Genomic DNA, 17,768 nt, shown 5'->3' on the forward strand with positions numbered 1-17,768 from the left:
CACTTTCCGTCTTAACTGGATTTTGCTAGGAAGAAACTGTCTTTAAACGAAACAAACTATAAAAGCGAAAAAGTGTCGTCCCTAAAGGCGAAACTTTATGCACACGTCATATGTTGTGTTATAAAAATCGGGAATATTATGACAATTTTTATGACTTTTAACCTTGTGGTACGACATCTGCAAACAATCTTTAGTTTCACTCCATACTGCACGATAAACGCAAACGACTGGCATTTGTAAAGCCAAATTCTTGCGAATGTGGTCGACACAGCACAACACAAACGTTCTCCATTTTTTCTGAAGTACGATGAGGGACTTGATTATATACACAGATATGGTGCTTTCAAGACGGAGACATTAATTGAACACGCGTAAATCATTTAACGCAACATAAGCGCATCGAGGCAACTTTTAGCTCACCTGATCACAACATCAGTCGTGCGTGGTACGTCGTTCAACGTGCATCTTCAACATTTGCCTTGTTAACACTCTTCAGGCAACATTTATTGCCCGACCGTCATGAAACCTATGTAGAAGATTTGTTACAATGATTTATTGGCCGAGTTCGAAACTAGGTCACATGAGGTCAAAAACTATGTCACTAGGTTAACTAGAAAAAGTTTGTAAATATTCTAGAAGTCACATAAAACTATGCATAACTCATGCATGTATAATGTGGCATGTCTGTAAATTGTTTTCTGGGCCGGTGGCCTTTAATTACGAAGTAAATTGTCTTGTCGTGTCTCTTGTCTTGATTGCATTTGATTGTTTGACTATCTAAGTGAGTATATTTGGTTTGACATCAATTTATCTTAACGTTATTGCTAAAACTTACAATAAGTATGATTTTTTTTATAGTTTTTACTCTGTAGAAAGATAAAAATGTCTGTGTGGAAGCAGAGGCTTAAACACATATTATAATATCCGCTTTGAACTGCGCTTTTACGTAGGCATTATTATGTAAAATTTTTATATTTTTATTCAGCATATGTTGGATCAGTCAATCAGTGAAATACATGCCGATAGAAAAATATAATCCGTATTCTGCTACTCGCTGTTGTTTCGATACCGTATCACCATACTACCGGAAACATTTTTTTCTGAAATAATGTCGGCACTGTACGGCATTGAAAAAACAGTGAACCCCTTGTTCCTTAAATTGACTCATCTACTGCAACACAATAAACACAACATATAAGTGTGCAACGGCATAATAATAAAACCAGTATTACGCGTTTCGATTGTTCCAATAGAATTTATAAGTCTTGTGGTTCGTGCTACTTTGAAACTAACTCGAGACTTCGCCAATAGTAAGTTATATATCATAACAGATTCAAATGCATTGACATAATGTAATATTTCGTCAAAATTATTGCTCTGTGTTTTGTTTTTATTGCATCCAATACAAATTATGGCTCAACAATGCGCCAGACAAGTTTAAAGCGAATGCATATAAAATTTGGTTATTAAATAATGAACACTCGTCTTTTGATGTATGTTCTAGCTACATGACATTTTGTGCACATCGAGCAGTCTTATCATGTTAATAACTGTAGTCACACCAACTGATAGGCGTTCAGATGGTTTATACAATATGGACATTGTTTGTCATAAAGTGTCGCCATTTATAGAGCTGCTATGTTCCACTTGTATGTCGTGACATGCCTTTTTTATATGAGCTTTTCGCTCAACCTCCGCGAAGAGATTTGACTGGAACCAGCATAGCTCGATCAAATCTCTGCCGTTATTACCAACCGCGTGATGATAGCCGAGCCACGCGGTGCACTAATTGTCCCGTTGTTATTTTTACTTTTTTAAATTTATGTAATTTATTTATTAATTATGAACCTAAACCTATACACTAATTGCAAAATATAAAGGAAGTGATACTACTTTTTAATATATCAAACTTAAACAAAATAACACACTAAAATCCTTCCAGATCGATAAGGATTTTCTTCTGATGACAAGATTGTATGTATGAGCATGGCACGACAACTCTGCGTGGATATTGCTTTTTGCTACTCAACTCTACTCAATTTATTGAAACTGGGCCTTCCGGCCTAAAATAGATAAATTACATATATATATTTAATACAAAGTTGTGTAGATCCCATCCAAATATGTTTAAGTATAACGAACTACTTAATAGCGCAAACAAGACAGTGTTTAGAAAGTTATCCATGTTAAGTTTTTAATTCTTTAAAATACGAGAAAATGTCATAAAATATATATGTAGTATAAAAAAAAAAAAAAAAAAAAAACAAGTTCAGAATAATGTTACAGCTTTTGCAATTATTACACAACGTATAGAAATTGTGTGGTTACTATGAATAAACCTCGTCCATGTGACGAAAACTGAAATGACGCATGTTTTGTATTTACTTCAAGCACCTGTTGATATTGTATATGAATGTTAATGACAAGGAACTTTATATGCTTGAGTTAATATAATATGGTCTATTTCTAAATAATAGACCTATTTATTGTTGTGCCACTCTGCTGGGCTGGTTTGGTCAGTTTCCTTTTTGTTGGTGTTGTGTAACCGTAAGTTAAAGTAGCGAATTTAACCAAATAAAATTTCTTTCTCACCGTTATCTACACAAGGACGCGTCGTAATTTTTCTCCTTTTAATTATTTCTAATCTAAACAAGTACACGTTTATTAAATCTGTAAAATAAAGTTTGAAGCAGGTAGTTGAAGGGTCTTTCTTTGCAATTCTTGGAATCTTTAGGATGGATGCTGAATTTACGGGGCTGTATTTTATGGATTTTCTGTAGAGTGGATTCGATGGTTGGGAAACAGTGGCATGGTCGCATGGCGCCTTACCTACGCATAATCTTAAGAGCAAAAAGTCAATCCAAGCGTTATGAGAAATCGTAGTTTATATGTATTCATGGATTCAGTGTAATAACCATATTTTCTGGAAATAGGCTAATGTTTGCCTTAGTGGCAGTAAGAGAGTACATTTCAAGCTGTCAATGTGACCTGTTCTGAGATCTTTGGTCAAATGGGGTACATGGACGTAATTGAGAAGCTTCCAGATATATTGAACGTGGAACAATTAAGATTTTTTTCAATTTTTCGCAATTTAAGGTGAAAATGGCTGCTTAAGAAATTCCTATAAAAACGCAAAAATTCTGTATTTATTTTCATGTCAATAAAATAAGTTTATACATTTTTTTAAATCCACAAGTGCAGAAATAAATCCATAGCATACACATTTATAATATGTTATACAGTAACATGTAGTTAATACTACTCAAGAATAAGAATACACTATACAAGTTATATTGGTAACCATGGAAACACCATAAATAATCAAATTATTGTATTCTGTGTATACAAACACATTTTTCTTAGGTTTTTGTTTAAATAACTGATGCAAGAAAAAACTACTTCCATTCAAAATGCAGATACAAAGTCATAGTGTCTGTCTCAATAGACCCTTGTGTTGAATTTCTCTAAAATTAGTTTGCTGTTTGCTGTAAATTTGGATCAGGTAAGAAAACTAGCAATTATATCATTAAATGTTATGACACTGAAAAATATGTCTTAAAAACTCTACCATGATATTCCAAAGTTTGTATCCACTTTTCCCAAATATAATAATTGTTTACAAGGTATATCAAGGATTAAGTTTATCCTGTAACCATGGAAACCAATTTCAAAACAAACAAAAAATTTATTTACAAGATGTGAAACTAGTATCATTTATTTCAAAGAGGTGAAACTAAAATAAGTTATTTAAAAGTGGTTACACTTAAATTATTTATTTAAAAGACATGACCATTAAATATAATGTTTATTAAACCTTGCAAACACTAATACACAGCCTAATTAAACATTGCAATGTTCAATCTCTCAGTAATTCATATGTAATAGTAGTTCAATAATATAAATTTATAAAGAATTCAAAACCACCCCCGGAAACCCGATATGCTGTGAGAAGTTGGATGTGCTAGAAGTTGCCGATAGATTTCGATGAATTTTGGTAGGGTAAGTAAATTCAGTTCTATAATTGTTTAAAGGCATTTTTGAATTAAAAGATATTATGGTGTATGCAAAGGAGGTATTACCATGTATGTTAGAAAAATCCTGGTTAATAATATTCAGGATTTATTGAAATATGGCTATTTAAAGTCGACGATGCAGGGATTTGTCCCATATTTAGCACTTTATTTACAAATTTCTTCAAAGGTATGCCAGTGAAAAAGTTTTTGCAACGACAATTATATTAACCAATGTCCAAGAGTATATATCCGCAAGGGTTTCTTAAAAAAAAATCGTATTGGTGGAAAAATTCGACTTTACATTCAACATGTTGATGAAAAAATGATATGAAATGGTGCTGTACAAAGATGTCGAGATATGACATGTGTGCAGTTCATTTATAAACTTAAATGCTCACTATTACAGCTGATTTATGCCAACTCTGATGCATTGTAGATCAATTTCATGGAACTTTGAGGTTTTATTGTTACGCCCGTTCTGAAGCTAAGTTAATTTCCAGCTTATTTGTATCTTTTTTGTATTGTTTGAAAATCATTGTAAATGTAAAGCAATTGATTCATACAGGTAAAAATAAACGTCCGGTAGGCAATCTAAACATTTATAATAATATTTTCTGCCTATAGTTCCAATTATGGGTAGACTTTCATAAATGTTAACTAAATTTGGATCTATTATACATGACTTAAAGTTGTCAGCTTTGCAAACATCTCCGACAATGCACGCGTGTAAATGTTTGTTTCTTTTCGTTCTTTTTGGTAATGATATTTGCAAAATGTAAACATTTATTTTCAAAACCCAATCCACGCCTCCTTCTTATGTGTATTTGCATAGATAACACGCACACCCTACTGGGTTTTGAAAATAAATGTTTACATTTTGCATATATCATTATTAATATATTAATTTGCAAAATAATAAACGTAAAAATAATGTAAGCAATTATTAAGACATACATATGTCCATTAAGGGGGCGGGCAGGGTTATCGCCCCTTCGTTTTCCTTTTCCATTACTTTTGCCTGTCAAATACACCCTCGAATGGCGACTCAATAGATTTGCAAATCATATACATGTATAACCCAAAACGAAAAACTCGTGCGCTTTCGCGCTAAATCTTAAGCACAAAACCCGTGCAATTTTTGCGCTAAACCATTACCATAATCTCTTTTTTAAATAACATGTATAAAACCATACTATACCGTATTTATCAAACCGATAATATTTTCATTTGGTTTGATTGTTCATACGTTTGTCAAGATTTGACAATAAAACACTTTAGCCCCCCCCCCCCGCCAGAGGTGTGAATACATACTGAATGAACACAATGGGCTCATTCCGTGTACATATCCACACCTCTGGCGGGGGTTAAAGTGGTATTTTGCCCAAGATTGTATTATGTTTAGACTAAACTTCGATTATTGACTATTTTGACATTGTATTTGTGCTGGTTATGCAAGCCATAACAAAAAGCAGCTACACCAAAACAGGCTAGCAATAAAATTCCTATCGAAAATAAAATATTGCTGTACCAGATAGCCAATTTCGTATACAAAACTAACATTTGCAGTGCCTTTACATTAGATATGTATCGCTACATGCCAATGCGAGGTTGTTTTAGACTAATTGAGCGGAGAAAACGGTATGCCTTGACATGTGCGTGCTCAATATCAGGCTGTTCAAGATGTTGTCCGTGTATAAGGTCCATGTGCGTTCTCAATATCAATCGTCAAAACCAATCGGAACTCAACTTTATCTTAAAAATAACGCCATGAGCGATCGATTTATCAATGTTTGTCAACCAAAATGCGTCCACATGAACAACTGGTACTTAAACAGTGCTAATTAGTGTGAAAACAGTGATACTAATGTTAGTCCGTGTTCAATTTTAATTGACGGTTCAGGAAATATTCCATGACTTATCTACTCAGACAGACCAACCAGAGGAAAATGGTTGATACTCGCTGAAACCGCTTACGGCTGGCCCTATGATAGGCGTCAGCCGATTAAAAACAAGGAAGTAATAAGCACCATCTATCATCACCACCGGAAATAGATGACCAGTTAAGCGAAAGTAAACATCACGCAAGAGGTAGGGCTTGTGAAAAGAATAAGTTGTACCATTTGTATCGCGAACGTTTTCCAAAAGCTGTGCTACAAATTAATAGTGGACATATCAAACTTCTATCATAAGTAGTTGGAGTTCATAATTAATACATCCGAGTGTTGAAATAGATCAATCATCTGCTACCTGGTACCAAAAGTTAAGTGGATTGGGACATTTTTTCCCTTTGTCCGAGGAAAGTATACTAATTTTGCCATATTTTTCGATGGGTCGCAAAATGATTTATAAAAACTATCGGTTTTTGCAAGCTTCAGCCAAAAAATATAGTTAGTATGCAAATGTTTGGCTGAAATATAAACTTCGTTGTGTACGGCGAATAGAACTTGATATGTTCGGCTTATAGCAAAATAAAATAGTAAGTATTCAATTGTCACCGAAGGATAATTTCGAACAATTTCCAATACGAAAATCGTCAGGGTACTTATTTGAAGCGTCTTTGAGCCCCATCGAGATGCGTCAAATGCGCACAAATACCATTTTATTCAGAAAGCAGAGTTATCGGTCCGCTGTCCCAAGTACAAATCTTAAGTATCGTCGGCATCGATCGAAAATGACGTACCTCCAGCTTCTCATACTGCATAGGCGTGGTAAAATGGGTAAAACATTCAAATGAATGGAATGTTTTCACTTAACTATTCATTTTATTATAATCAGTTATCAGACTAGTGTTAAAATGCCAATACGCTGCAACTCTTCGCCGTACATGACTTTAACTATTCACCGTACACGACTTTTGCCATAAGCAACTATTCGCCGTACACTACAGATTTCTACGAACAATAATCAAATCAAGACCAGAAATAGCGTTAAGATGGTATCTATTGCCTATACGAACAGGAAATCAACTCCATACAAGATGACAAACCATGAAATCATAACAGAAAAGCTGTTTCTTCGAGAAGTACCCATTTCAAACCGATACCAAGCAGTCCTAAATGTGTGTGAATAACGCTTCATCAATACGAATTGCAATATAGATTTTTAAACATATTAATTTTTTTGTAAGATGCCTTACACGCACTGGTTATCCAGGAGCGCGTAATTATTAGATATTTTAGGTAAATACTAACTGCTCTCCATGGTTGGTTTGTTTACTTTCGCTTCGCTGGTCATCTATTTCCGGTGGTGACGAAAGACGGTGATAAGAAAGATGTACCTGTTTGAAAACTCGATTTCTCGATCGAATCGAGGCACCGAGGCATCGGCGGCCATTTTTTTCTCAATTCTGACCACGTGAGTCCCCGCATTGAACATATATTGGTGTTAAACGTAAAATGTTCATACGATGTTCGGTCTTCATCAGATGTATAAGCATAATTCATAGATATGCACTATATCTTAATCAGGTTTGCACTTCCGAATGAATACATCAGCGCCAGATCTTCATCACATGTTCTTATCCGAATGTATAGCTAGGCAACAGATCACCATCAGATGTTTTAATCAAAGTTCATAGCAATTTGCTAGATCTTCATCAGATGTGCAATTATGACTTCATATGCATGTTCAAGATCTTCGTCAGATGCGAACATTATAATTTGTAGCTATGCGCTAGACTTTTATCATAAAATATAAATGCATAGCTAGGCGCTATGTCTTCTTCACTTGTTTAAATCATAATGTATAGCTATGTACAAGATATTCGTCCTGGTTCGATATTCCTTTAAGTTCAAATATCAAATACCCTACTGCATTTTGCCTGCGGCTCGATATTCGTATTGTAAGAAAAGGGACTGCTGATTTTATTGTTTAAAAACACAACGAAGAAACTTGAGTGATTTTCATTTATTTATAACAACCCAGAGGTACTTTAACGTACAATTTATATTAAAAATAGTAAACTGGTCTCTTTAAATTGAATTATTGTTTTTACTTTAAAGTAAAATAATTAATCTTTGAAATTATGCCAATGATGGACGAGTAAAATAATTTATGTTTGGAATAATTTTTTTAGGATACCTAACAATTTATTCAAAACAGGTAAAATGGATCATCGCATATACAATTTATTCAGTAACGCGCCAAGATGATCGTTTATACGATTCATTCAATAACGCGAAAAGCTGTTTACATCTTCAATTGTACACATTGTTTAGTTTTCTTCCTGTAATTACTGGCTGCACACAAATCACATCGCATTTGCAATAGTTGACAAGCTGCTTACCTTATGGACAAAGTCGTTTACACGGATAGTTTGAAGCTTGTTCTGGTTGAGAAATGGATAAACGCTTCAGTATGTGATATTTGTTATATTTAATATAATTGCGTATTACCTTTTTTCGTAAAACACCTTTACTACGATTTGTTAACGTAATGGAAATCAAAAAGTCATAGCATATCATGGAAAATGTTGACTTAAATAACATTAAAACACGGGAAGTTAAATGGTAAAGCCACACAGTTCGGTGAGAAATAGTTTTAATAAAATGGCTGTGCGACATGAAAACGTAATGCAATATATAATTGAACGGTTTAAATGTGGTATGTGCAGACAAATTACATGGTAAAGGCAAGGTTATCTTAACCCTATAAAAGAAACTGGAATTTCAAAATTTCGTTAATCTAGACGAATGCAAAATACTAAGAAATTGTGATGATCCCGCTTGTCTTGACGTTCTGTGGTTGAAACTTATCTGCATTGCCATCATGAAACAATGCGAATAAATGTGGCGAAGTTTTGTTAATTTCATTTGTGAATGCATAGCTTGTGTTTCTTATGATTGTTTGCATTTCACACGTTTTAAAGAAGCGTTCATTGAGACTACAGTTAAATAGATGAAATGACATCATCATGTTTAGATATGCTCAATACAAGTAACACAATTTTGCTTCGAATGTTTGATCAATCAATAAATATATTCAAATTTTGTTATTAAATTTTTTGATTTAGAACTATTTTTTTGTGTTTACTGCTCAATACACGTCGATTCATGTTGACGTCATCAGACTGTCTCCTTTACATTTTGTGCTGCACTAAAAATCGCTAAATATTTGCGGATTGCTATATTTTACCTTTTTAGGGTCTAATTTTTAACAATGTGTTTGAAAACAAAGCTGCAGGTAAAAAAAAGAATATATGGTTGGCGTTTTTTGATACAATGCGATTTCAAAAGTAAACGACCTTATATTCTGTATTTATAAACTCATGGTTTAGATCTTCGGAGACCCGCGAAATAGAAATATCTTCTTCAGACACTTAGCTAATATTTTTTAATCATGCAATCACATACAATTTGTCATACCATATGTTCTTAAACGAGCTCATGAATTTGTTTGAAAATATGGAATGTTAAAAGGGAGTTTTTGACAGAGTAATATTTCAAACAACGTATATTTCAGAAAGTAATGACGTAAACAAAGTACTAGATTAGAACTACCTGCGCAATCGATAGTTTAAGTACCAGGAAGTTCGAATGCAAGGAGTCGTCAATTTATAAAATGTGCGGTAATTTACAAAAGGAAGTTATTTGTATGTTGTTTTGCCAAAACATTTTATCTTCCTTAAACATGTTAAATGTATTTTCCTAGGTACATTGGATTTGGGCTAAGTACAAAAGAAATTTATTTCGCTGTGTTCACCCATAAAGTTTAAGTTTCGACTCAAGAAACCAAAGGTTAATCACCTTTGCTTCATCTATTGACTTAAATATAAATGTAATACAAATGTTCAAAAGCTGCATGACATTTCTACACACAATCATTTATCTTAGTGCAGAACTTTCAGTCCAAAAGTGCTATGTGCAGAATATGTATTAAAAACGCTAAATACAATAAATCGGATTATAAATTAATTGCATGCAATGCCATTAGAACGGTAACAATTTTCGACAAAAACTGACGTGTAGCGGGGTTCATATACGTAACTTACCTCAGCGCTCCAGATCATGGCAACGCCTGTTCGATCGGCACAATCTGGTAGTCATGTCGTCTAATATATCATACACCGGCACTGCCCTCTGAAGTGTTAGTAGTAGTTGGAATGGGTTTAGATGGTTGTCGTTAAATATAGAACTGGAACGGTTCCTAGCTTATGCTATAGGTTGCGACTGTTGTGCGATATTTTATGAATGCCATGATTTGTCTTTCATAATTGATCGTTTTATAAGCTATTGAGATGAAGTGCACACAATGATATGTATTTTTTTTTAAGATCATAACGCTTGTGTTTCCCCGAGTTCCTTTGATCTGGTACATGCGTGTACAGTATAATACGTTCATCATAACTTATTCGCTCCGTAACAATACGATTACAATATCGACCTCCTCAAGATTAAGGCGAAAACTATGGAAATGAGAGTATTAATGCAGCCCGACCATACATAGACATCACTGTGTCTTCACCATTTAAACAGAGCATATCCCTCTACCATGTTATAATGGCAGATGATGACCATGTGATAATTTGAATCGAAATGATGACGAACATTTTAGCCCCAAAGTAAAAAGGTTATCGGAAAAAGCTAATTGCTGAAAACGAAGGAATTCGATAGCAGTCAGGAAGCATTTTATAAAGAGACACGTGAAATGTGAAGAGTGACGACAACTTCTCAGCCAAGTGTGAATCACCTTGGATACTTATTTCAGACTTGAAGAGACAATAACTTACAGAAACTACACACGTTCAACACTTCGGTTTTTCGAAGAACTTTTGAGGAACACATGCCCCAGAAATCGAAACGGACGCCAACAGTTTCTAGCAACCGCTTTCTTAAAGAGCTTAAAAAAGTGACAATGCCAATGATGCAGCTTTACTTGATTTACAAGAGTTACATGACCGATGTCATGTAAACCTATTTTATATCGCATGACATTCTTATGTGACGTTGTCTTTGAAACATAACAAACATACACAACTCCATTTCAGTCTTCATTGCGATTTATTTCTATTGATTTAACTCTTACACAACTTTTTCCAATGTCCGAACAATATTCTGAACTACAACATACATACGGCGGCATAACGGCCGTGGACTGCCCCGCAACAACAACTTATTGTATGCCTCTTATATCCAGCTGTGTGCGTGGTACTGTCCAGTTACCGTTCATGTACATATGTCACTAATTTGCATAATGAGATTTTGACGAATGTTTCAACTGAAATAAATAAGTGTAGGTTATGTTATGCAATTTAAATGTCAATCAAAATGGAGTGGAACAATATCACAGGTCCAATGGCGTTGATCGTTGGGCTGGTTGTACGTCGGGAGTTGCAGATGGTACATCAAAATGTCGCTAACGGCGAATACGCTGTTGCTGTTAGGTCTGTTTTTCCTTCCCTGTCCATGCTGTGTAGGTGAATCGCATGTAGTAAATACGCTGTTGCTTTCAAGTCGGGTCTATCACAGCCGCCGTGAAGAAGATCAGCCCGTCATTCGTACGCGGTTGGCTTCGTTGATCTGTGTATCTAGGTTCACATCGAGGCTGGTTAGGTCATTGTTGTTCCTGTTGTTTTTGTCGTTGAACCAACCGTCATTGCGTAGTAGTTTCTGTTGTTGTAATTTAATGTGTTGTCATCGTGTTGTTGTTTTTGTTGTTTAATCTATGCCATCGCTTCTTTTGGGACATTAAGGTCTTCATTTGGTCAAAAATTCTTACAAGGTCTCAGCAATGGTAGTTCCCCATGATGTCTTAAGGCTCCAGATTTATAAGCACGTCAATTACACGAACCGCTGCATCATTCCATATGTAAAACGTAATAATTTTGTCCATATTTGCGTCACGCAGTGTCTTTTCGAAGATTCCCAGGCGTTGATTTCATTTCAGCAATAAGGACCATGTATTATGCTTTGAGAGCAAAGAAGTGATGTCCCCTTGCGCATATATTCACGAAGTATAACCTTCAATTCGTTGTGGATATTCTTGTGTGGAAACGTCGATCACTGATTGTATTGTGTTAAAATTCGCATCGAAGTGTTGTTTAAAAACCAGTTATTCGTAATGATGGCAAAAATTTATTAACAAAATATCAGTCAATACCTCAAAACTTACATCAAACAAGTACATGGCAGTATGACCTCTGCCAGGTCATTTACGTATGTGTATTTATGAATCACAATATCGTGTGTTTACTCTGTAAAACCCGACAGGTTAATTTATCGACCTGCTTAAAACTGATTCTGCATTCATATACTTTATTGTTGACATGTGTACGCCCTTGGCAAATTTTATAATGGCATACACCATATATATTTACTTTGACTTTACAAACTGTAACAATTACACTCAACTACATTTACTTTGTGGTGAGACAGATAGTTTTCTTTTTATATTACAATAATTATAATATAATTATTACTTTTATGTCTACCTATTGGCATATCTCAACTTCGAGTCTTATTATCTAAATCATGGGGATGCCAAAGTCTTGATTTACGACCCCGGATGATATATGTTCACACGCAAATTTGTCAGCCATACCACATAGATATAATGCAATAACATTATTCCACCATTAATTCCCTATGTTACCTTAAGTAACGGGTAGCCGATTACTAGCAGAATCGTGCTCCATTAAACTCTTAACTATCTGTTCGCCGAGTAACGGGTAGCCGATCAACCGTAGGCTCGTGCAGCCATTAAAATCTAAAGTAACGGGTAGCCGATTAACCATAGACTTGTGCATCCATTTAACTATAAGGTACATTTAAAACAAAAATTAAATATGCATATATAGTTTGATTTTAACTGCGCTACACGCGACAGAAACACATTTAATTCTTACTTCAAATTACACCTATTAAGACCAACAATAAATATATATACAAATTCCATATACATCTCATACTTATACGCAAAATACATTAAATACATATGAACATTACTTTTTGTATTTTATTGTCTGTCTCACACATTAAGTCTACTTTCCTATTTTTGTTTACATTCTAATTTATTTATCCATACACTGCGTTATTATTGTAAAATTCTTCAAATATTCTACTTTATTCGCACGTCTCTTATTCTTATCATTTATGGTCACGTCCCTAATTTCTGTATTGTAATAATAAAAACGCATTGGGAAAATTGTTAAAATTTGCTTAATCATCTGTATCACACATTGCTTTATTTATATCATGTATAGTTCTGATACTTTCTAATTTCTTTATTTCCATAACTCATCAAATAATGTAAAACTCTAATACGTTCTTAAATATTATTTTATTCTCATTCACTGGATTTTAAGAAACATTTACCGATCAAAGCAAAATTTTATTAATTTTGATACTGATTAAAGCGCATAACAGCGTAAACTCTTTCCAAATAATTCCTAAAAATTGTGTTGTATTGGCGCCTTTTACGTTCTATTTCTAACATAATTTTTAAAATCCCCTCCCTGCAATTGTATAATTGCCATAATTGCCATCAGTTATAAATAAACTGACCTCTTCATCAACTTTGTCCTTTTTCCGTGGCCTGAGATACTGTATAGTGCTGTACTTCACTTCGATCCTAGGTCATCGGCAACCATAAATGACTTTGTGATGAAGTCTTTGAAGCATAATGAACGTACACAATCCCATATAAGTGTTCAAAGCGATTTATTTCTTTTGATTTAACTCTAACACAACGCTTTCCAATGTCATGTCCGAACAATATTCTGAACTACAACAAACGCGCGGCGGCTTAACGGCCGAGGACGCCCCGCAACAACAACTAATTGTTTGCCTCCTATATCCGGCTGTGTGCGTGGTACTGTCCATTTGACTAAGTCAAAATACAGATATAAACAATGAAAGAGTCGATTGTAACATTTGAAAATTCTAATGGGCCGTGTGAAAAACCACGTGCCCAAAGGCAATGACGTAATATGACGCATGCAACGGACTTTATGGACGTTAGCCCGCCATTTACATGAAATTATGCAACAATCAATGGGCCGAATGCATACCCAAGGCATGACTAATCAGCGAAACAAGCAATGGGCAATTAACTTTGTGCATTCTCTTCGTCTAGTTTGACGTTAACATATGGTGTTTGTTTGGATATCTATTTAGGCAGATACGATATTGAACTTGTTGCAAAACAAAAAAAGATTAATACTATCCTTAGTAATATATCTTAGGCACTATGTGACACTTACTTTAATATAAAACAAACACTCGTGTTTGTGCATAAAATACACAAAGCACTATCAGTATTCGAATGCAATTTATTTCAATGTTAAGCTCACCAATTGGTTCATTTTTACAATATTTTGTATACCTGCAGTTATACTGTCCTATGTGTGCTTCGCATCGAGTGTAGTCGCCGCTTCATACCGAAGATGTAAGTACGCTACAATGTAAAATCGTCAAATGTATTATAACGATGTTGAATAAGACACAGAGAGTTCAGCGTAAATTACCTCTTTAAAACAAATGCACAATTGCAAACAGTGACTGGAAAAGCATATATAACGATGACTGTGTGTTGAATACAGATAACTTAACGGACAAGGATATCCGCCTTGTTGGTGGTTACAGCGATTTGGAAGGACGAGTTGAAATTAGAAAACATGGCGTCTGGGGAACCGTGTGTTCATATGGTTTTGGTGTGAACGCCGCCAATGTGCTCTGTAGAATGCTGCACAAAGACCTGCGGTAAATCACAAAGTACACTTTAACAAGACATATGAAAACAAATAATATTTTCAGGTTTTACCTTTAAACATATTTTAATAAATGTATTGTTATTATTATGTCGAGTGTTACATTACAGCACGCATATAAATGTACATACATTACACGATCGCACAAAGCACAATAAATATAGAATGACATAATCATTTAGTTCTTACGTATTTTAAAGGGGCCGTCCAACAGATTTTGGCATGTGATTTAAGCTTAAAGATTAAAGCTTGTCATTAACTGCTTTAAATGCTTTATATTGATAAATTTAAACATTTGAACTAAAAATCTCCAGTAAAAAATAAGAATACAATTTAAAAAAAAGAAGAAAAAACGTTAACCTCCACATGGCTCGAACCACTGACCCCTAGAGTCATGGAAGATTGGAGTAAAATGTCTCCCGACTTTACCACTCGACCATCCACGCTCATGTCAAATGCGGTGGTATTTTTGTAGCTATATAAGCAATCCTCGTAGTTTCCCAAAATATCGATTCGCGTCGAACGACGCTTTATTCTGTTGGACAGTCGCTTTAATAACTGCTTTTAATTTTAGCATAAATTATACTGTGTATGCATAAATTCGAACCAATCATAAACAAAATCTTAATACTTGTCAAAATCTTATGAAAATGCTAGTTTTGTTGTTAGTGTTAGCGGTAGTCCACATCCTTTTATAGTCGGAGATTTAGGCGCCTTTTATACATATACTTTATCGTATACATGCAAAATTATGCCACGAAAAGAATGTATTGTGTTCCGAGAAAAATGCATTTGTGATGAATATAATGAAGATGTGAATTTATTCATGAAGTAAGATTAATTATATTCCTATAAACATATCACGAGTGTACTTCACGTTGGTCTAAATATATGAAAGTATATTAGCTGTATAGTCATTACGTGCAATTGTATTTCTTTTCTTGAAAACAAAGTTCTCTAGAATACTACATCGACGGGCGATATGGTGATGGACGGGGACCTATATTTTATACTTATCTGATATGCTCGGGTTCAGAAGAATCGATATACAACTGTTCCCAATACAGTTCGTCGTCATGCACACACTCCAATGATATTGGCTTAATGTGCGTCGGTATGTTTATCTTACCGAAACTACTAATATTATATTTTTCAGATGTTAAATCTGTTTAAATTCCTTACATAACGACAAAATGTGTTCTTACACAATTGTTAGCAACGTATATGACATAGTCATCATCAAGTATGATTACAATGTTTATCTCATGAGAATATTATACAATTTGAAAATCAGGTTGTCCAAATGCAACACTCGAAACACCCCATGGCCTGCTTGAGCATGTGAACATAACCAACTTCGGTGATGTGTACAGTGGTCCGTGTATGAGAGGATTATCTAAACAAGAGTTCATGTTTACATGCACCCCATTAGGTGGATGGATTGAACATATTAACGACTGCACAAATAACGGTAAAGCCGACATTGTCAATCTCCTAATGTAAACTGATATGATTTATAAGAGAAAAAAGTTATTTGAAATGTATTCCGTTTGCATCACAGATATACGTGACATTCGCCTGACTGGTAAAAGTGACTACTACATGGAGGGGTTTGTAGAGGCGTTGATAGGTGACACATGGCTTCCACTATGTGGTACAACCATCGTCAACAGGCAAACATATTATATTTCATCTACACAGACAGACGTTCTCTGTTCGAAGTTTGGAATGACGTAAGTAGTTGTGTTTGTATTGAATGAATCTTAGAGCATGGTATGTGACATGTTTACAACTGACATAATCTCTGAATATTACATGGGGCATCACTCTCTAAAATGTTTCTGGAAATATGGGTTAGATCAGTAGACAAATATTATACGTATACTTAATTTCGCACGTACCAAATAAAGAACCAAACACTCCTTATATTTAAACCGTTGAAGATATACCACTTTTTTGCTGAAAATCTGAGCATTCATGCCTGTTATAAATCGCATTTTAGCTCCAAAACATATAGTGGCAGCATGAAAACACTTCAAAGTCCAGGTGTTATCCTATCGAAATGTTTTGGAAATGAGACAAACGTCAATCATTGTAGACATTTTATAGGACATGTATGTCAGTATCAGACGTGGATCGCATGCAAAGGTAACTGTGACAGGACGTCCGAAAGGAATACAAAAACATATATTTCCTATGTTAGTTCAGTATTTCCTATATGTTGTATTAGTCCACACACAACATTTAACAGTTGATACGATATCATTATGTTTCGAACTTCTTTATTGCAAATTACTTGTTAAACCTTTTTTAAGAAACATTATTTTTTGTTTGAGGCATTATTGTAGTTTCGAATCAATAAATGAAATGATAATAAGGATAAAAAAGGACGCAACTACACGCTAATTTCCAAAATCAAAATGACATTAGCCAAGAAAATGTCATGTCTTTTAAGATCTAGAAAAACATTCACCTATATGCTTTTTCTGCATGATTTCAATATTAAAACAATCGATGTTGATAAAATGGCTTTTATTTTACAGTTTCAGGTGATACCAAGCACAATATAAAAGCAATCCATTTAGAAAACGGGTCAAGTCCTTATGATGGTCGAATTGCATTATACGTAGATAATGTAATTGGCAGTGTGTGTTTCGACAGCTTTGACTATGAGGATGCGAAAGTCGTTTGCAGAATGTTTGGATTTAGGTGATAGTCAAACATATGTTAACTTGGTGAACGATGTCTTTGAAATTTGGAACGTCATGTTCATAATAAATATTGAACAATAAGTCGATCTCAATATCACATTGTTAATTTTTAGGAAAAAAGCTAATCTAATAATTTAATTCTATTATTAGTGACGAATGTTATAAGGTAATACGATTAAATACGATTGTAAAAAAATAAGTATTAAGGAGTTAAGTGAAGGTGAATAAATGTGGCAAAACATTGATCCGCAGGAAAAAGTTGCTAAGAATTATTTAAAAGATATATATATGTTTAAGGTAATTTCTGTATGATAATGTCCCTACCTATGTATCAGTAAA

General features: G+C 34.3%; 1 protein-coding gene across 1 annotated transcript; it reads left to right on the forward strand.

Annotated features, from left to right (window-relative positions):
* Positions 1-8,256: 8,256 nt before the first annotated feature.
* Positions 8,257-17,080, forward strand: LOC127878560 (lysyl oxidase homolog 3B-like). Its single transcript, XM_052425090.1, has 8 exons — positions 8,257-8,367; positions 14,340-14,396; positions 14,551-14,710; positions 15,672-15,832; positions 16,013-16,189; positions 16,280-16,451; positions 16,721-16,866; positions 17,067-17,080. The coding sequence occupies exons 1-8, from the start codon at positions 8,352-8,354 to the stop codon at positions 17,078-17,080; spliced, it is 903 nt and encodes a 300-aa protein (XP_052281050.1). The 5' UTR covers positions 8,257-8,351.
* Positions 17,081-17,768: the final 688 nt, after the last annotated feature.

Source organism: Dreissena polymorpha, chromosome 4 (genome assembly GCF_020536995.1).
Source record: "Dreissena polymorpha isolate Duluth1 chromosome 4, UMN_Dpol_1.0, whole genome shotgun sequence".
NCBI classification, from domain to species: Eukaryota; Metazoa; Mollusca; class Bivalvia; order Myida; family Dreissenidae; genus Dreissena; species Dreissena polymorpha.